This window comes from Micrasema longulum, unplaced genomic scaffold (assembly GCF_059751315.1).
Source record: "Micrasema longulum isolate JH-2025_06_02 unplaced genomic scaffold, ASM5975131v1 h1tg002588l, whole genome shotgun sequence".
In the NCBI taxonomy this organism is placed as follows: domain Eukaryota; kingdom Metazoa; phylum Arthropoda; class Insecta; order Trichoptera; family Brachycentridae; genus Micrasema; species Micrasema longulum.
The window spans coordinates 105010-127652 of NW_028279724.1; the positions used below are offsets into that span (position 1 = coordinate 105010).

General features: G+C 31.6%; 1 protein-coding gene across 1 annotated transcript in view; it reads left to right on the forward strand.

The window, feature by feature from the left end:
- The window catches only part of LOC148271908 (hatching enzyme-like), a gene marked incomplete at its 3' end in the record, with an annotated part of 100922 nt that overhangs the window by 64901 nt on the left and 13378 nt on the right, over window positions 1-22643 (forward strand). Inside the window, exon 2 of the mRNA XM_088240768.1 lies at window positions 21640-21769. Within this exon, the coding sequence (XP_088096894.1) occupies window positions 21640-21769 (130 nt within the window). The remainder of the gene's footprint in view (window positions 1-21639; window positions 21770-22643) is intronic.

The following is a 22643-nucleotide window of genomic DNA, read 5'->3' on the forward strand; positions in this document are numbered from 1 at the left end:
AACTGGTAAACCAAATGTAACATATTTCTACCATCTGTTACATGAAGGTAAGGCGATCAGTCCTACACTTCAGGAAACAGTCCAAAAACAAACAGACATAATGAGATATATATTGCAGTTTAAGCAACATTTAAACTTAATATTTCATGTCCACCTTGCCCGAAATCAAACGAAGGATCTAAAGAATAGCAAATGAGCCAACCACCATGTAATTTATTTATATAAACGCCCAATCGGCATTTTTAAGGACATATTTATACATAGAAAATTATTATAAAGGAAAGTAGAAAGACATATTGGTATATAGTAGACTTAGTGGGAGTGGAAGCGGGAGAGAGTGTTTATAATCGTTTGAAAGAAGACAACTTGTTATCAAAGAAATCAAGACTAGTATGTTTGTTCGCAGACCTAAGACTTCTGGGCATAGGGGAATGAAAACCATAGTTAGTTCTATGGTTATCGGTATGAAAGAGTAAGTTTTGTCTGAGGTTTCTAGTTGGAATATTTGATTTTATTGAGCTCAGTAGTTCAGTATGTAATGACGCAGATTTATCTCCTCTCGATTTCCTTGTTCAGAATTTTTACCAGAAGCATCCATCTAATCGAAAACTCCGTTTTACACACAGAACTGTATTCATCATCTGCCTGGAAGCAGAACAGACATTTTGCATCCTTGCGACACGATATTATAATTTTAAAACTAATATATTTATTTATGGATGTATTTTGTATTTATGTGTGATTTGTTTTTTTATAATTGATTTATAGCTGTTACGCTTAAGAAAGATGCATAAACTAACATAAATAATCAATTGAACATCAAACGACATTTTATCATGACTGTTGGTGGAAAAAACACATTTTAATTACTGTTCTATAAATTATTCGTAACATAAGGATTTTAATAAGGTGAAGTAAAACAATCACGAAGCGAAGAATATGTAGTTTCGGCTAGTTATAGTATGTTCAAATGTTTGTAGACAGGCTGGATTCCACTCCCTTTTATTCCTTAACAGTTTTAACATATCTAATATACAACACACTTGGAATATAAAAATGAAATCTAGTTGGTCGGTTAGTTGGTTGGAGACGTAGCGTTTAGCAAATAGATTAATTAATTCCGGTTAAATAAACCTATTATTTATATATTTACTAGCGGACCCATCAGACGTTGTCCTGTCCGAACGTTGGCTTCCCTGCAATAAGCTTGGAAAAAGACTTTTCATTGATAAGTAGGTACCTAACTACTTGCTTGTGATTAAATCCCAAAACTTAAAATTGATAATATTCAAATATTTCATTTGCGTAGGTACTTAGGTACTTGTTTATAGTTGAATTCCAAAACATAAAATAAATATTTTTTCTAATATGACATTCTTTTTGCAAACGTCAAACTCCGGTCGTCTCACCAACAAAGGGGTGTACTTATGTAGGAATACGATTTTCAAAAATGTATTAAATTTAGTATTATTTTAATTTTACCAAAAATCCAATAAAAAGAAAAAAATGATCCATGAGATCATGAGATCCACAAAAAACAAATGCTGTTTGTAAACATTCAAAAACAAACTTTTTTAATACACAAAAAAACAACATCTTTCCTTTTTTGCAAATGCATTCTCCTCTAATGCAACCCTGGTAGATCGATGAATTAATAATTTATGCTCCTAACTTATTTTTTGGTTTTAATATCTACAAACACGCACAGCGCAAAGATCTATGTTTCTCTCAAAACCGCACGTAAATCGGTTAAGCCGTTTAGGAGGAGTACGGTGACATCACACGTACAGAGGAATTGTATATATATAAAGATATCGCAGGTTTAAAAAAATCTAAACACTTGTTTTTAAGCTTAAATTTAAAGGTTTTAATTTTTTACTTAAGCAGTAAGTAGGATGTCAATTACTTTTATTTTAGGATACAACGTATTTTACTGTCTATGTATGTTGTATTTTTTTCAGTTAAACAATATCTGTTTTATTATATTTTATATATTTTATATTATTTTCATTTATTTCAATTTATTTTATATGCCCGGAGAGTTTTTACATGACAGGTACAAAATTAAAATTCAAGCGTTTCATAACAAAATGTAATACATAGGTCTAATAAAAATGTATCTAATAAACATAATGTTTACATTTTAAAAAATTCATTATGCTTTATCTTCTTCTTCAGCCTTCTGTCCTCCACTGCTTGATATAGGCCTCTTCCATATCCTTCCATTTCTTTCGGTGGGTTGCTGCTTGCAGACAATTTTTGACCCCCTCAGCGGCTATGTCGTTGGACCATCTTTTTGAGGTCTTTCGACGCCTCTCTTATTCTACCAAGGTCTCAAAATATAAGTTTCGCAACACGTCTCCCCAATGCAACTTAAGTCTTGCTACGCGATCCATGTTCTGTTCCTAATTTCCTCAATTCTTATTATGCTTTATAGATGTACATAAATTATGATAAAACATAACCTAAAATTACGTAGGTTCATAATCAAATAATTTTAATTATTATAAAAGTTGTAGGCTACTTAAAAAGTCTGTGATTTTTACAGCATTCAAATAATGTAAGTTATTTTGATTTTATCACCGTAAGAATTTTTAATCTAAAATCCGATAATGGAAAACAAAACCTGTTATTTTCTCCATACTCGTTTCCAAGCCGGTGAAGTCTGACAATTGGAGAATTTGCCAAATAATTCTGTCTTGTAGGTAGATGCAATCTTGTACATCTTTTTGATACTTGTTAGTCCCATTAAATCAGGGACTCATCCACCTGGATACAGATAATTGAATCCGTTGAATCGGATTATTATTATATAGATTCTTCCACCTTGAAAATTGTTAGTAAATTTAATTAGTGTAATGTGACGTCATTGCGCTTTATTCATGTTACTGTCTAAAGTGAGTAACACATTGTTTAAGAGTTTTAAAAAAAACGGAGCAATCCGTTGTTAGTAATAGCATTATTAATTATTTCTGCATATTTAATTAAATCACGTTTTATAACAGCTGACGTGCGTATGCTTTAGCAGTAATAAAACGAAGTCAATAATCTTCTTCATGCGAGAAAATTTTACATCAATTTTCATAATGTGACCTTGGCGATTTTTTTAAATGTAGACGGCAAATTCTTTTTTATTATCAATTTTTGGTATTTATGCCTATCGGAGATTGTCTATAATTTGATAAGCTGAGTTTTATTGGTGTTTAAAAATTAAAAAAAAAAATAAACATTTCCTGTCTGAAACTATAAAACTAACACTAGCTGAGAAGTGTATCATGCCAAATAGGTATAAATATGCTTTATGTATTTTTTTTATTTTTATTTATAAATCATAAAACACAAAGTATTTTACAAGTATAATACGTTGAATTACATTCCTAGGAGCTACATCAACTCGATTCGGGACATAAATAAATTTAGCATTCAGAAAATAACACATATTTAGAACAACAAAAAAACAAAGCAAGTTTAGCACCTTTATAACTAAATATACAACAACAATAAATACGCCTAAAACCTTTTCTTACACAAACAGAATAAATTTATATAAAAAAAAAACGCTTTTAAGAACAAAAAAAAGTAGTGAATATACTTAGGGAGATAAGGTCATTAAAATCATATGCCATGCAGATGATGCTGCCATAGTGATGATGAGAACACATCCATCTCAGTTAGTAAACATCTGGATGCCTAAGAAATGTCGTATAGTACAATGAACACATGATTATTGGAAACATAATTCGGATATACAAAACGTGTGTCAGACCAAATTATGGTGTATACAACAGAGGCGAGGATAGACAGAGAAAATAAAACATACAAAAAATCAAGTAGAAAAACTAAATTTTAAATTAAATAAAATTTGAGATTATAATTTAATTATATTTTAAAAGGCATGTTTCAAAATTATATAACATGTGTCCCAGTGAGGGAACATTATATTTAATGTAAAAAAAGTAATACGTAAATTGTAAAAGAACAAATAAATGAATGTAAAAAATAATAAAAATGATTTTCTTCGCTTGTTCACGGACAGTTATAAAACACGCAAAAATTGTGTTTTATGTATTGAATAATGTCAGAAGTACATCAAAGTATTTTTTGCGACTGCTGTTCGTGTTAAAGTTTGTCAGAAATAACTCATCTTAATGGTCCCGTGCATTAAATATTAATGATCCACGAATCAAAACATGTTGATTCAATAACCCTATAATAAAAGCATAGCGATTCCTTGGAACCTTTTAAGACAAGACTATTTTTTATCTTTTTGGTTTGCTTTGAAGCGCCCAGAGCATTAATTTTCTTATTTATAAAACAACAACATAACATCAGTATTCATAAAAACATTATTGGATAATGAATTGATTTAATTAGTTGATCAAAACAAAGCTGTATATTACCGATTGTTTTATACTTCGTTTAGAATCGTTGGATACAAATTGCAACAGATATAATAATTGAGAATTGAATATATATCATTTTTTTAAATAGTTTTAACAGCGCCGTAAATCTAATATATGTATGTGGAGTTAATAAATCAAGTTTTTATGTCAAGTGGTATTTTGTGTTTGTAAAGGTATGGTGTGAGGGGTGAAGTGGTTGAAATTCGATCATCTGTAGTAGTTCTAAAATAAAACCGGAATGGACTATTTGAAATATTGCTTTTTCAATTATTTATATTTTTTTGTTAAAAAATTAAAAGAGCTATAAATAATATAAAAACATAATAAATATAATCAAATAAATAATTTTTCCACATTTTAGTCCACTCCTGTCTGATTTAAGATCAACTGAAAATTATCGTATTTCAAACCCCTCACCCTCAACCCCTCATCCTTTACCCACACAAACTCAAATTATTTCTTGACATAAAAACTAGATTTATTTGCGTGAAATCCTGTATTATTTTAAGGCCGTGGTGATACAAGCTTTCGTTTAATTTGAGTAAAGTTAAAACAAAATTTCAATTTCAAAAAAGAATCGTACTCCCTTTTAAAGTCACGGGAAATATCATATGTAAATCAACAAAAATTGTTTATTATGAAAGCGTGTTTTTAAAAGATGAAAAAATGACGTGAAACTATGTAGAATGAACGCAATTTCGTATAGGCCGAATACAAAGAAATTACAGGATTGTCAGTTAACATTAGTTTTTTAAAAGATTTTCCTTGTGACTCATAATATCCTGTAAACAAAACACGAACCACGTGTTATTTTGTTTTATATGTAATAAAAGCTTTTCGTGGAATCACCGCAAATTTTATAAAAATAAAATATTATACAAATCTTGGTCAGTAAAGATACATATGGATACCCAGAATCGACCTCAATATTTAATAGGTGCGTAGATTTTCACGGTCGCTGTTATCAATGTGTCTCTTCTTTTATCGATGAGCCTGTGTATAATGGGTAAAGTGACAGCATACCAGCATTTGTATGGAGTTTGCTGAGAGGATAGCCTAAGTGCAAAGGACTGTATGTAAAATAAAAGACCGCTCATTTGAACCATTAGATAAGAACCCTCTGAGAACTGAAACAGTTTATTAGCTGAGCTGGCGAAGATGCGAAAACGCGTATATCGGATAAACAAAGCGTACAGCAAGAAAAACAATACAAAAATATCACTTTTTTAAACATTTATTTGTAAAGTAATAAAGGTCTATTAAATACTATCCAGCAAAAAAAACAGTTTTTGGAATTATTAGTAGCATAATTTTTTTTTTAAATTTGTAATTTTGAATTCCCGCAAAAACGGTCACTCCATTGCGTATACTTATGATATTTTTTAACATATTTTTTCTGTCATTGGGAATTTCAAATAAAATACTTAAATGCTATAAAAAGTAAACAAAAACTACAGAACTCTTTAAGTAAACTAAACAATTAAATATAACGAAACTCTTTCAACTAGAAGCCTTTAAATGTATTCATAAATTAGCCACTGATGTAATTGTAGACGAAGAACTTAAACGGGAAAAATCGTAGTACACAATACGAGAATAACAGAACAATATAATAGACAACATTCTAAAACAAGACAATGACAGCCGAGACAAACAAATCAAGGACCGAAATTTTACAATATACTACCAGACACTATTAAACAAATGACTCAGACAACCTTTTCAAAAGGCGTAAAAAGTAAAAATAGTTTGTCCAATGAATGTTATCCGTAAGCAAATAAATTTCAAATAAAAACTAAAGAAAAATTACCTTTATATTTTTAGAAAAATATTCTAATCGATGTTTTCTCTCGTGTTTGTTAAAATTGTTGCCCTTTGAGCTACAACTTGTGCAATACAGGATTTTTCCGTTAATAAGCATGCCAATATGCAAGTTTTTAGCCATATTTGAATTTAATAATAAAAAATCGCTGTATTCGACCTGCCCTATTGGGCACCCTGAAAAATCAGCAATAACGCTTCAGATTCAGAGATTCTGAATAAACCCAGAAATTACAGTGTACGAATAATTACAAAGGCAATTAAAATACACAGACACCCAAATAAAATAAACACAGAGGACGCGACGGGCTTAAATTAAACTCAGCATGGTTGCGTGCACTTTATACGGCAAACAATAAAATGATAAATGATACCGAATGTACCTATTTCCGACTGCGATATGCTATTATACAAACTTATAGTACATTAACACATCATTTTTTCTACACAACATATAGTTTACCCTGAAGATAGCTTCTGCAACGGTAGCCGAAATGTCGGAACGAATTCAAACTACGCGGAATCACCCAAAAGAGACAATATATCTTTTGTACCTCAGAGGCAGACAGATGCAAATCCTAACGTAAACATACTTTAATTCACAATTTTATCCTGTTAATTGAGAAAAAATAGTATCTGAAGTAAATGTGTTGATTTAAGGAAAGTTTTAAGCAACATAATACACGTGTCGGGACAATACATGCGAAAAATCAATGTATTGGCCATTACTCTGTAGACGTCGCTTAACACACAACTGTCGAGTAAAATTCAATTATCGCCGTGTTGTGTCGTTTTTAAGTACCAAAATACTGCTAGAATTAAATGGAAATACGGTGGGATCACAATTTCATGTGAAAGTAGCAAATTCAGAAATATGATTTAAGAATTCGACTATTCAAATTCTTGAAAAAAACAAGGTGGACATTTTGTTAGTATTGCCAGGAGGCAAAATATGATATTCAGGGAAGTCTGGAAATTTTCGGGGAAAAAAACTGGAGAAATAAATGTTTAAAACATCTACTGATACAATAATATTTAGCATGTAAACTAAAATTCAGATTTTTAAGAGGTCATCAAACTTTAGAATTTTTCTCTTTTAACAATTACAAAAAGTGACATATTATACTTAGTCATCATTCCACTGATTTAAAAATAGAAAAGTAAATATTACATCTTAATGTTCTGAAACAAAATATTTTTTTTTTATTAAAAAAGACGTATTAGAAAAAAAGGAGTATTTCGAAATTTAAAGCAATTTAAAGAAAATAATGTCGTTTTCAAGAGAAATATTTTTCTAAACAATTCTTTTATTCCGTTTAAGACCACAGAGTTGTTTAAATTGATAAATAAAAATAAACGTAGGAATCAATCAAAGATAGTTAGAGACGCATTAATTTTATTGAATTATTATACAAATGTAAAAATATTATACTTTATAATGTCGCACTTTTATAGCGTAAAAATGCATATGTATTTCGTCATAGTGTGAAACGCAATTAAACACATCTATGCCGACGCGATGTTGCAAATTTAAATCGAATAAATAAATAAAATGAATCGATCTTAATATTTATAGCAACATAGGGTGAAGTCATTTTATTAGAAGTCAAAATGGATGTCCAAGCATTTACAGAACTTATGACCTGTCATTGGTTGGTTTTAGTGGCCACTCTGTGTAACATTCACCATAATGTCTGTGTAACCATTTAAACGTCTATAATTCATCAACTCTTCCATCTGTTCTCTGTAGACCTTTGTGAAGTAAAAGAGTTGAATCCTTTATCGTGTAAAATAACTCCCTAGAAAGAAATCTTTAAAGAAAAATTTATTGATCTTCAAATGTACTGACACCAATCAAAAAATATTTTTAATTATTTGAGAGTATTAGAAGCAAATTCAGAAATCTCCATTGAAAAGTTACTGAGATATTTGCGAAAAGCTTTGAAAAAATAATTGTGAGATTTCCAGTTATGCTTCACTGTCTCAATGGAGAATGCTTAGTTTGCGGTGTCAAGTAGTATTTCATATAAGTCTGTTTTTGAAAGATTTAGAGACCGTTTTGAATTACGCTATTATTTAGGTAGGTAAGTTTTTATGTATAGTTTATTTTTGCATCAATAACTAATTTTCCGTTTTTGATGGAGATTTCTAAGTTTGCTTATAATGTCTTTCTAAGTTAGCTTCCCTCTGGTTGCGCGAGTAGTTGGTGGGATTGAGTGATTTGTGGCTAGATGGACCGCCAGCTGATGAAGGTCTACTTATCGTACCCGTCCTGCGATCTCCCAATTTTCAATATTTATTTATTCTCCTCGTCGCTATGGCCATGCGTAGCTACAGTTGCTATGAGAACAATTTTACATATCCATAGCAACCAACATTAACAATCACGTTTCTCTCTTTATAATTTGTTCTGTCAACCGCATGTATCATTTTTTATTTGCTAGAATCCGCTCGCCTTTTAGCCATCTGCCGGCATCCGCACACTTTTACATATTCTGACCGCCGCGCCGCCACATTCATCTATACATTCCCATCCGGATTAGCATCCGGATTTTTGTCCCTGATTCCTTTCCCCAAAGGTAGGGTTTTTGTCTGCTGTAGTTTGTTTGTCCGCATGCTGTTCTTTTCCGCATCTACCATCATCGCGCAAACGCATCCTTTTCTCACTCCGCAAAAATTGACAAAGATCAACGATTCATTCAAGTAATACCCACGCAAATTATAAATCGCCACCCCCCCTCGTTTATCTGTTCAAATTATAATGACTTAAGAGGAATACAATAGATTATTGTAACATATCATTGGAATATTTGAACATATTACATCCATGCATGCAATGCAAATAATATTAAAAATTCATTTAAAAGAAACAAAGCCACTGATCATCTGTAGCATTGAGGCTGCAGAATATTATAATGTATGTATATATTATGTTGTTAATAACAATTAATTATACGATAACTTGATAAATAATGGTTTCCCGTTAATTGTTTCATCATTAGACCACTGTTTATTGTAAAAGGATGCACGATACATAGATTATTGACATTTTTTGTGGCAGTTAAGCTTGGTATAGAAAATAACTGTAGTGACACGTGACTCCACTAACATCTATACAAGGTTACAAATACTGATAAAAAATACTCTAGATCAGCGTTCTCCAACCTTTTTTCTCTCCCGTACTTAAAGAAAATCAATGATTTTGCCACCTCTGCTCCATACTTCAACAGTAAAATGGTCTTTTGAAGAACCATCTCGAGTATGAACACAAATCTGATTATCGTTAACAGTGACGTGTACTAAATATTCACACAATTCCTATACTAGCTACGTCTAAAATATATAAATGGATCCCCGATTTCAAAAAATGTCAATTTTTGTAGTTCTGATATATTTCATGTTGTGTGTTTATTTTGTTCCTGAAATGTTAAATAACAGAATTTCGGAAAATTTAAAATACGTATTGTAAAGTTTTTTAATAAAAAAAATATTTTAAGATAAAAAAATGCGAAATTGTCACACGTTTAGTTACAAAATTATTGCTTTAAGAGCGGTGTGGGCCGGCGCGTTGTCATGATGGAAGCACCAGTCGCTTGTGCACCAAAGATCTGTCCTGATCTGCGAAGCAGTTTTTGAACAAAAATGGCATGACACCAATTGTTCACTCTACTCACCGGATCTAGCCTCCTGTGATTTTTTTTTTGTTCCCCAGACTCAAAAGGGACATGAGAAAAAAGCGTTTTGCCACTGTGGAGGAGGTAAAAAAAAAAGGCTGTAAGGCCTAAAGAACATCCCGATAAGTGTTTTTTTTTTTTTTTTAGGATCGTTTGCAGAGATGTTATGTGGTTAAGGGTGAATACTTTGTAGGTGATCAAAATTTGGTGTAAAAATATTTAAAAATAAAGAAGTTATGACAAAATTCCCGTTTTTTTTTGGGTACAGCTCAGAACACCCAGACTTGTGAAAAATCACATTAATTTTTCGTTTTCTAACAGAGAATTAAACGTCAAGCGTCCTAGCTATCACACCACGGGAGCTGTCATTATGAATCATTTGATCTTTAAATCATTCACTAGTTTGTGATAACGGAGGTCGGGGTATTTATCAAAGTGGCGAGAATCATCATAGATAAAAACTAATTAAAATATGTCCAAGTCGAATTTACTTTACTCAACTTTTTATCAATTGCAATGAGTCAACTTGTGACTCGGTAATTATTGTTATAATGTTTTTGAAGTAAACATTCATAGGTCAATTTTTATTTACCGTTTCAAATGATGATTCAAAATGTAGTTTATTTACTTATCAGTCAATTCAAAATAACATTGACATAATATTTTATCAAAAATAATGTGAAGTATGACAAACGAAGTATTTAAATATAGGTACAATAATACATAACCTATTTCAGGGCTGGTATTTTAAACGATCTCTAGAATTGATATTTTATGTCAGCCATGTCGGGAATAGAACCTGCGGCCTCTTGCATGGTAGGTAAACGAGCTGACCACTACACTACGAGGCTGAATAAATAGGAAAAAAAAATGTTAAAAAAATATTCAATCATCGTCATCATTCCCTTTCCACACCTAATGGTGCATAGAGTGCTGCATTGGTGCACCAATCGCAGCGTATTATGATCATTTTTGTTACATGTAGGTAAGATAATCAGTCTTACGCTTCAGGTGCCAGTCCAGGGGGAAAAAGTGAAAAAAAAATCAAGTGTGAAAACACCCTTTTAAATAAAAAAAATCATATCAACCATGTCTGGAATCGAGCCCAAGACCTCTTGCATGGTAGGCAAACGCGCTGACCATTACACCACGAGGCCGACTCGACTATTCAACAGAAAAATATAGTCAAATAAAAAAAAAACAATCAAGGATATTTTAAGTTTGTCCAAACTTTTGTAGACAAGGACTAGATTCAACTCCCTGGAAAGCTGTTAATATTAATATATTACAACAGAGATGAAGAACATTTTAGAGAAGGTAATATATAAGTCTAATCATCTACATGGCGTATGACCTGTCATTGGCTGGTTTAAGTGGCCACATTACACACTGTAACATTCACCATTCTGCCCATATTTGAACATCTATACTCCTTCAATTCGTTATTCTGTTGATGTTTGTGAAGTTAAAGAGTTGAAACCCTTATTTATGCGGGTGAGATTCATCTAATTGAATTATTTCACCTACATACTAGGCAACGCCTGAAAATGTTATTTTTTCAATTTCTATACTTCTTCATGGACCAGATAATTTATCTTACCTGTAGATGCCTAGACTTCTATATTACCTTCTCTTAAATGTTCTTCATCTCTGTTGTAATATGTTAATAAAGTAACATTAACAGATGAACGAATTGAAGGAATATAGATGTTCACATATGGGCAAAATTGTGAATGTTACAGTGTGTAAAGTGCCACTTAAACCAGCCAATGACAGATCATAAGCCCTGTAGATACCTAGACATTTTAGAAAGTATCAGTTTTTATGTTCCTGATGGCTATCTTCGACAGCGTCAGCACAGAATGTTTTACCTCCCGGTTTCCAGAACCAACCTGCCTCTGGTCATGCCGATTGGAAGAGCAGTCAAGCAGCTGAACATTATCACTTTGGAGATCGAGATCTTCCACATTAGTGAAACTATGTTTAAGAGGCAAATACTCTTGCTATTAGAGAGTATTATACGAGTACCTTAATAATGTCGAACCATTGCTCAAGGGTTCTTGGTTTGATTTAAAGTTCCAATTTAACGTCTCAAATCCTTTGTTATTTGTTATGTTACTTTGTTAATAAATAATTTGAATTTGAAATTTGAATTTTAGACTTATATTTTTCATTTCATTTATTTATTCATACATATATGTACATTACAAAATAAAATATCTTAATTCATACATATAGAAATAATTAGGTAAAGTTAGGTACATATAAAAAAACACATTAGTATACATTATATCCAAAGAATAATATGTTAAAAAAGTAAGAGAATCTTGTAACGAAGAACTCCCTCAGAGACGTGAAAAATGTCAATGTCTAAAGTGATATTGTTCAACATAGAGATAGCCCTTCCAACAGGCATAACCATTGGCAGGATGGTCCTGTAACAGTCTATGTTACGATATTTTTACGATATTTTTTTACAATATTTTTTTTTTTTTTTTTGCACCACAACAGGCCAGGAGGCCTAATTACAGTGGTGAATTACATCACAGAGCACCCAGGCTTGAGAAAAATCACATTTTTAATTTTTTGTGTTCTCACCGGGAATCGAACCCGGAACCTTCCGTGCGTGAGTCAAGCGTCTTGACCACTACACCACGGAGGCCGCCAAATGTTGACGCTGTCTAAGGTAATTATCAGGAACATAAAAGCTAATGCTCCGCATAATTTCAGGGTTGTCAATAATACCGCGCAACAATCGAAAGAAGTGCGTTGTTAAATACACATTCCTTCTAGTCTTCAAACTGCTGTAACCAAGCATACCCTGGAGAAACTCAGTGGGATAAAGCCATGGATAATATCCTTATTACCTTCTCAAAAATGTTCTTCATCTCTGTTGTAATATGTTTAAAAAATATATATTATAATATTACGTTGTGGTTTTCAGGGTACCTAAATGCGTCAGGCCACGCATATTAATGTTATATTTGATGTAGACAGATCACGAAGTACAATGCGCGCTAATGACACCTGTGGCCTTCTTCCTTTTGCTGTCATTGCCTCTGCTTCTACTGATTTTGTACCAGGAAGCTTCCGTTTTTCGTCCGATCGCAGGTTAATTGATAATCGATGTTTTAATAACCCCCGGAAGTGGACAATCAAAACGTGGATCGTTTGATTTACCTTCAGAGAAACTACAGACGACGCTTAATTGAAAAACGTTGCGTGTAAGTCAAATAAAATGGTAATCTGAAAGTAAAAATAACAATAGGGAAATAAAACTTTTTAATTTTTTTAAAAATAATGTCTGTTAAATACTGACCAGTAAAATGTTTTTCTTTTGCTCATTATTAGTAGCATAAAAAATACTTTTAATTTTGTAATTTTGAATTCCCGCGAAAACAGCGATTCCATTAGCCACGCCCCTAATACGTAACAATTCATGTTTATTTGTTCCTTGCCATTGAAATTTGTGCAGAGCAATATCACAAATCTTCGTCACAGGCGTCACAACAAATAAGTCCAAACACGTCGCGTTTTTCTACGAACGTATTTTCATTGAATTTATTTTTTTTTTATAAATGTGTGAAAACATTTCTCCACAATATCCATATTGATTTTGAAAATACAATTAATTATTTTAAATCCATTTCATATATTTTTATCGTTATTCGTAGTATGTGACATGACCTATTGGCCACATGTTAGTTAATAAGAATTAAATCATATCTAAGATACAATGTATTGTTTTGCAAGCAGACATGTTTTTTTATAAAAAAAACTGCAGTAAGGAAGTCACATTTTGGTAGACCCAGATTGAATAATTATTTTCATAAATAATGCATGGAATGTAGATTTTGTTTTTTTAATCAACAGCGTGCAAATGTTTGTAGAAAGGCTGAATTTCCTCCTGAGGGAATTATTCAGATCTCAATTTGTTGCAACAGAGGGAAAATATTTTTGACAAGGGAAATAAAAGTCTAGGCATTTACAGGGCTTACGATCTATCATTGGCTGGTTTAAGGAGCCATTTTACACACTGTGAAACATTCTCTACTCTGCCTATATCAGCAAACATTTGGACATACTCAAAACATTTTAGACCAAACTAATTGTTCGATCTTTTACGCGGAAGCCATTTTTTTCTTCTATAACAAGACGCAGTACTAGTTCAATAGTCAATGGATCTGACATTCAAAGTGTTACGTGCAGTGTGAGTCAGGGCTCGATTAAATAATCGTCCTGAGATCTTAACTGTGCATGTACGCTCGCTACGTAAAAATGTACGCTCTTCAAGAGCGTACATTTTTACTTCACAGAAATGCTTTAAACTATCGTGACTCAGAGATAGATGATCTCAAGAATATTTAAATCGCCTATAAAATTCCTAGCAGATTAGCAAGAATTATTGTGCAGCAATCCACGATCGAGATTTGTCATACAAAACATTCATTTTATATTGACAACGCATTCCAACTTGATACCATACAAAACAAGACACATAATACATTTAAATGTAATGATACAAAACATTATTTCCGTAAATGGTTTTAATAAAAATAATAATAAAAATATTGGCTTAATTTATACAGCGCTATTTTTGTGAAAAATCAACTAAAGAGCGCTTAACAATTTCATGCGTAAACTTAAACCGTAATTGACATATTACAACAGAGATTAAAATAATTTTAGAGAACGTCATTGGCTGGTTTAAAAAATAAAAAATATTTTTTTTTTTTTACAATATACATAAGAGGTAAAACAGAGTATTCAAAAAACAAAGGATAATTACATAGCAATGAAATACATATTAAAAGTAAAAGTAGTAAACCAAAAAATCCCATAAAGGCATGGCCTGTTCGTGGGTATACAAGAAAATGTTAATGAATTTTGCTCCTACAATAAATAAACAGTTATAATAGTTTGTGTAACATAAGAAAGAGAAAATAAAATACTCTGTAAAAGATTATATGGTATTTTTTTATAGTAAGAAAAAAAAGAAATAAAAAATATATAAAAAACAAAATAATATTCCTTATTATTAAAGGGCAACAAAATATATCATAGAAAAAAGGAGTTAATATCTTTAGTTTGAATCCAGGATAGTGCGTGTTTTTTAAAAGAAGGAACATTTTGAGAGTTTGGAATCAATGAAATATTATCAGTAAAAAAAGAATTAATAATTTTTGGGCCTATAAAATATGCATGTCTCTGTGCGAGCGTCGTTTTACAATGTGTAATTTCTAACACGCGATTCCTTCTGACTTGATCTATTCGAATTACTTGTAAATAAATTTTGGTTCTTAAATACATATTTTAAACATTGAAAACAATATATTTGTCTTATGTCTAAAGTTTAGCTTCTCGGAACAATTTGAAAGAAGGAAAATTGCGATTTTTGTGAAGCATTATTTTTAATATAAGTGGCCACTTTGCACACTGTGTGACATTCGCCATTCTGCACATATTCGAACATCTTTCACTTTTTTCATCTGTTGATGTTTGTGAAGTTAAAAAACTGAAACTTTCATTAATTCGGATGAGATTCATATAATTTAATTATTTCAACTTCATACTAGGCAACGCCTGAAAATCTTATTATTTCAATTTCTATACTTCTTCATGGACCACGTGAATTTATAAACAATATTTTGAGTTTGTCCAAATTTTCGTAGACAAGGACTGAACTCAACTCCCTAGGGAGCTGTTTACAAACGTACCCTGTTTACAAAGTATTGTAATAAGTTGTTTTCGTGTGTTCAATAATTCAGTCAGAAGACTTATTCTGTCACAGTTTCGTTTCGCAAGTTCGTTCGTTTGTTATATATCTATCTCATTCTAACGCAATCAAAACAATATGTCGCTCTCGTTTCCTCTCATACGATACACATTAATTTACGAAAGTAAAATTTTTGACATAAGGCCACAAATTAATATCTTTACCACAATAAAGGTTTCAGCACTTTAACTTCACTAAAATCAACAGTGGGCAGAATTGAAGAAATATGGATATTCAAATATACGCAAAATCGTAAATGTTACACAGTGTGTAGTGGCCACTTAAACCAGCAAATAAAAGGTCATCAGCCCCGTAGATGCCTAGACTTTTTTTTATTTTTTTTTTTTTGAATTCCCTCCAAACTGCAAAAGCAGTTTTTTTTGCAGGGATTTCTCTCTTTCAACATTTTGGTAACACAATATAATAATGATTACATAAAAATATAAAAAATCTTCAATATATCAGTAAAATGAAAGTTTAAAAAAATTAAATACAAATAAATCAAGTCTTTTTTGATACCGAAATATATAAAAAATAATAAACAAACACTTTTTTTGACACTGTTTTAGATTGTTTGGTTTCCCCCATTTTTTTTTTACACACTATACTTAGAATTAAAGAAAAATATTTTTAAAACCAAATTTACTTTATTTTTGTTTATATCACTATTTTTTATTTCGTCCGGGAGTCTATTTACTATGCGAGGGAGAATACACGCCCAGGTCCTCTCTCCATATGCATTTAGAGCTCTTTAATATTACCTTTTCTTATATATTACCTTCTCTACAATATTCTTCATCTCTGTTGTAATATGTTAATATAAACAGCTGCCCAGGGAATTGAATCCAGTCCATGTCTACAGAAATTTGGACAAACTCAAAATATTGTGTAACACAATTAAAGTTGAAAAAAAATATATATGATTAATGTTATTGTGAAAATCCATAGGCACATTCGTATGATTGTGATACACATGTTGCCCGACCATCGAACCTTGGACGCTGTACATATATAATTGTATGTGTGAGATGAATTGTAATTACTCAGAGAATAAATAATGGGTCCGAATAAAGCTATTGTGTGGTCGGAAAATTGCAAATTCCAGCGAATTTGCTCAAACAAAAATTACACACTGGAACCTCTTTTTACACGGGGGATACACAGAAAAGTGGACAATGCTGTAAAGGTTTATTTTTTGTTTTCGGGTTGAAAATTAAGTAGTTTTTTTTTACTTCCCATCCCTCCGGCTATCCCTGTGCAAAATATCAAGTCGATCGGTAGCTCCGTTGAGACGTGAAGGCACATAAACAAACGAATACACTTTCTCATTCCTAATGTATGTACCCTTAGGGCAGGTTTTATAAACACCCGTTCGTTAACTTGATACCATTTTAAACTAATATTTAGTATACTGGCCGATTATTGCGTTTTATAAACGTTCGTAGCGTTACGAGCCGTTAAATCTATGGTTAAATGGTTACTGGCCGATTTTGGCCGGTTAAATGCATTACGATCCGTTACCTTCAGCGCCGCTGCCGTATTTGACATGACAGTTGTTTTATCACATTGTTATTTGATCAAATCTCCGCCCAATTAATGTTAATCATGTCATTATTTTGGGATTTAGTTGAATCACCAGTTTTATATGTTTTTATACTCTGCGTGGTGGTATAAAATCAACTTTAGTCTGATGGATAAATATATTCAGCAGTTAACTAAAAAAAAAAAAAAAAACATGGTTTATTGATATAAATGTATATTAAAATAACAAATTTTAGTAAAAACTATCCATCGTACCTGCTCGCTTTTAATCATTTAAATTTTTATTCATAGTACTCTCAATTCATAGTTCTTTTTTGTGTAAAAACTTCGTTCAAAATTGTCGAGTATTTGCATTTGATGTATTTTTTCATTCAATGTGAATGCGTACCGTTCGCATTGGACAGAAAGAGCTTAGATAAAAAGTTTTTCCATAGACAATTGACAAAAAAAATTCAATTTCTATGAAAATGCTTACCGGCGATTGTCCGTTAACAAAAATGGTTTATAGAACACAAAACTGTCGGTTATCGTAACGAACGACCAACGGTTCGTTACACTTACGGAAGTTTGATTAGATGTTTATAAAACCGGCCCTTAGAGTATGAAATACGAGAGTCCACTTTTGGCTGTTTTGAAGTTAAAAATGCAGAAATACTCTGTATGATAGCAATACTCTGATGTACTTAGTGTTGTTGTTTCAAATGTTTGTTCAGTCTTAGTTCAGTTTTTTTTGTTTGAAATTAAAATGGTGATTCCATTATGTCAACTTGCGCATTAAATTCTATAATTGTTTTTTACCGTTCACTATCTGTGGACTTTCTGTCAATAATTATTGTTCTTTTAAACATATGTTATCCTTAGTGAGTCAATCATTTTGATCATAATTATCGTGGAGAGGAGACAGATGCAGAAAATGTTTGAAGAATTTCCGTGATGACCGCCGTGAATCATTTTATGAGTGAATCATTGCGGTTCATTGCCAGACATGGGCGCCACTCTAAACAAGTCGATATTAATAATATTTTTTAATTCTGAATTCGCAAATGATTATGCTAACATAGATTAAAACTGATTATCAAACCCAATGACGAATAATTGAATAGACGCGTTGCGTTACAAGCGCGTAAAAATGTGAAAATTTATGTGAGAAATAAAATAAATAAAACAGCGTTGTATTTAACCACTAATTTTTTTTTTCACCTACCGGTTAGTTTCGTAAACCTTGACAAATAAGCTTGTTTGTTTTGAAACCGGTCGGGGGAAAAAAAAGGTTAAAAACAAAGTTTTATTTATTTATATTTGGATAATTTAAATAGCGCCGTTTTTGTGAAAATCACATCCTTTATATTATTATAATGAATAACCAAAAGCTAGTGCTTCAAATATAACATTTATATTTATGTGTGAACTTACGCACATTTAAAAGTCCTCACATAAAATAATGTAAGGAGATAACGTGTCTATTATACGTGATAAAACCATCAATATGTTTAGCATATTTTGAGAGAATGGAATATGGACATTTACGGGCATTTGGCATTTACGGGGCGGGGCGTATGACCTGTCATTGGCTGGTTTAAGAGGCCATTTTACACGCTGTGCAATATTTAATATTCTACCTAGGCTAAACTGTTTATTATTTTTTTATGTGATTTAATTTGAGAAAACTGCATTAAAACAATCGATGGCCGTGTATTAAAAATCGTGTTTCTAAATAAAATAAATGCATTATATCTAAACTTATAATATTAGTAATCAAACACTGATTTGAGTTTACTGAACACTTTATTTTATTTTTACAAATATAAAAATATAAAAACAAAAATTTCGTGACAATGGTTTCGCCTTGTTAGGGCATTTTCAAACAAATGTCTTTCATTCGTTTGAAAATGCCCTAAGGCTAAGGCTACCAAAATATTTTAGTGTTACTTTTAAATAACAAATTACCATTCAAATAATGCTGTTTTTTTTTTCTATGTGTATTTACCGAAAAATTTATTAAAACTTTCGAAAACTAAAACACAGAAAAAAATACAGATGGTCCCTTTTGTCATCTGACTACCGAGTTATTTATTTTAAATAAATATTTCATATCAACCATGTCGGGAATCAAACCCGAGATCTTTTGAATGGTAGGCTAACGCGCTGACCATTGCACTATGAGGCCAGCCATAATATAATAAAATAAATTTGAATGATAATGATTTTTCAGTGTTGCTACTTAAAAAACTGTTCAAGATAAAAAGTGTGACTGTACAAAGCAAATTAGCTAATTTCATTAATCACTTACAGGTGTTTATATGTGCTTAGGTCCTTAGGTGTTATTATATCACAGTTCATAGAAAAGTCAGTAAGTCTTTGTGTCAACAATACTTCGTTCGTAGCATTTTGCTGTTTCCGGCACATTATCTATGAGTATTACACCCATATTTATTTTATGAAACCTGTTCGTTGTTTGAACAGATAATTTAAGTAATCGAATTGTTATTCCAAGAACAAGGAATCTACTGTAAGTGATATTGAACCTATGCATTGTTTTGGTATTTTTTTATTTATTTATTTGTATTATTTATCTTTAATATCGCCTTGCTTATTGCTAAGCGTCGTTGTCTTCGAGAATATCGTGCACTAGTTTTGTACCTCAAAGGCAGGCGGATACAAATCCAAAAGTCAATTGTTCAACAATAACCTAAAAAATCTGCTGTCTCTAAGTGATTTCTAATAATTCAGAGCATTAATTTGTATATTCAGGATCTTTAAACATCGGTTGTTTCATAATAAGACTTTAATTTCTTCAAAATCAATGGACGTGATCATAAACTGGATGCAAAAATCGAAATGTCATTTCATCAAATTTTGAGGTACATAATTTGCTAGAACGAATATTTTCGAAACTTCTAGATGTAGGTTTTTATTTTTTATATGGGAGTTGCGTTATTTTTTACTTTGCTTATAATATACAAGGTTTACATTTCAAAAAGATGATTTTTCTGCTATTGTATTACATAATTTTAGCTAAACTCTTGGAATCAGGAAGGATATTCTAATGTGGGCCAATCAGGTACTTCTCAGCATTTGCTCATGTGGAGAGGAAACCACTTAAAACTCTTCAGGAGAAGCCGGCCTGTTGGCAGTAGTCAACCAGCCTTCCGTTCCACTAGAGGAGTGTTCGGCATTTTGTTCCCTACTTTGGTTTATTTTACCAATTGCCTGCACTATATTTATCATGTATGATACTACCTCTTGTGTGAGTTAATTATTACCCATCACCGATGGGATGTCGCAAAGACATTCACTTAGGCTTCTGCATCGCGCTTCCAGCTGTTGTCTTTAGATGTAGGTTCTGCATTGCAGATGAGGAAACACATTACATGTGAATGTGATGCTTTACATCATAAAAGAAGCATCATCCTCGGGGGACCACTGGTTAAACCTAAAGTTGTTGAAAGAGCTCGCCCCCTACCTAATAGTCCGATACTTTAAGGATCTGGGCTTGGAGGGGGAGAACTGTTTACGGACCCGTCACAATAGATCTTCACTGGTCGCAGTGACGTCAGAAGCTTGCATAGCACTGACCCCCACCACTAAAAATAAGAATATTAGTAATCCTTTGCACTTGTTTTAACCTATGTATTATATCAATAAATATAATGTAGTTTTTTTAGACATTAATAGTTAAATAACACATAATGAGAACAACAAAGAAACAAAGCATGTTAAGCACCTTTATAACTAAATATAGCACAACAATATATACGCCAAATACCTTTTAGAATAAAAACAATTAGTGAATCTACTAAGGGATATAAGGTCATTAACATCACATGCCATGCAGATGATGCTGCCATAGTAATGATGAGAACATATCCATCTTAGTTAGTAAACATCTGGATACCTAAGAAATGTCGTATAGTACAATGAACGCATGATTATTGAAAACATTATTCGAATAAACAAAACGTGTGTCAGAGCAAATCATGGTGTATACAACAGAGGTGAGGATAGATAGAGAGAAAATAAAAATTCGAAAAACCCAATAGAAAAACTAATTAGAAAAACCAAATAAGCATCAGAAAGTTTTCAGCAAAATATGCATGCAATGCATTTGCGAAAATGCAATTACATGTAATCCGGGTTAAGGGTAGTTAAGGGTTGAAAGCCACTGGATTTCGTAAATCCGTGTGCAGTTTTCATGAGTATGGAGATTTATACCCGTATGCAGAGACAAATTTGACACTTAAGGTGAGGAAAGTACATTCTGTTGTCTTCACCTTGGGGTTATTCTCTTCATATGAGATTAGAATGTACGTTCCTAACCTTAAGTTTTGTCTCTGCATACGTGTATTAGGGGTAGCGGGCTTTTCTATCACTCTAGCCGTGTACATTACCAAATGTGCTAATGTTATTTTACATTTGTTTACAGATGTACCTCTCACAGTTTGGCTACCTCAACCCCTCGGTACGAAATCCTTCCAGCGGAACAATAATTGACGAAGCCACGTGGACGAACGCAATTTACGAATTCCAGAGCTTTGCAGGACTTAACGCGACAGGTAAATATTATTATTTTTATGTATAATTTAAAAAGTGGCTACATTTATTGCAACTTTCATTGGCTGATTTAAGTGGCCATTTTATACACTGTTTAACATTAACCATTCATCGTCATATTTTTTTCATCATTACCTTGCCGCACCTAATGGTGCATAAGGCACTGCATCGGTACACCAATCGCAGTGTAACTTGATCATTTTTGCTACACGAAGGTCCGTGATTATGAACGGCTATCTACATCGGTATATAATGAGACTAAATAACCTATGTGTATATATGTGTGTATATATATATTTAGAATTCTTAACAAGTTATTTACAATTTGTTTTTTAATTTTAACATTGTTCTTATATTCATATTTTTAATAATTTTTTTTATGCAAAGTTTCGCTTTTTATTTTGCATTGCAGTTTGCTTTTTATTGTTTCTACATGTATATAAAATCTAATTTATTTCTTTTAATGTGTTGTGTATTTATAAAATTATTACTTTCTTGTTTGTAGTTACCTGTATATTTATTTTTATACTTATAAGCATATGAAAATGTATTTATTTTTTGTTTGAATTCTTTACAAGTTACTTACAATTTGCTTTTTAATTCAATTACTTTTATTATATCCATATAAAATTATTTTTTTCTTTTTTACTATGTAAAGTTTCACTTTTTATTTTGCATGGCAGTATGCTTCTTATTGTTTCTAAATGTATTGTTTATCTTTTAAATTTTTTAGCACTATGTTTGTACTTAACTGTATATTTTTTTGTAAATGCCCCTTGGGCGTATTGTAAAATTAAATAAATAAAAAAAATAAAAAAATAATAATAATATCGTTATTTATGTACGCAAGTATGTATATTTGTATGAAAATTTGAA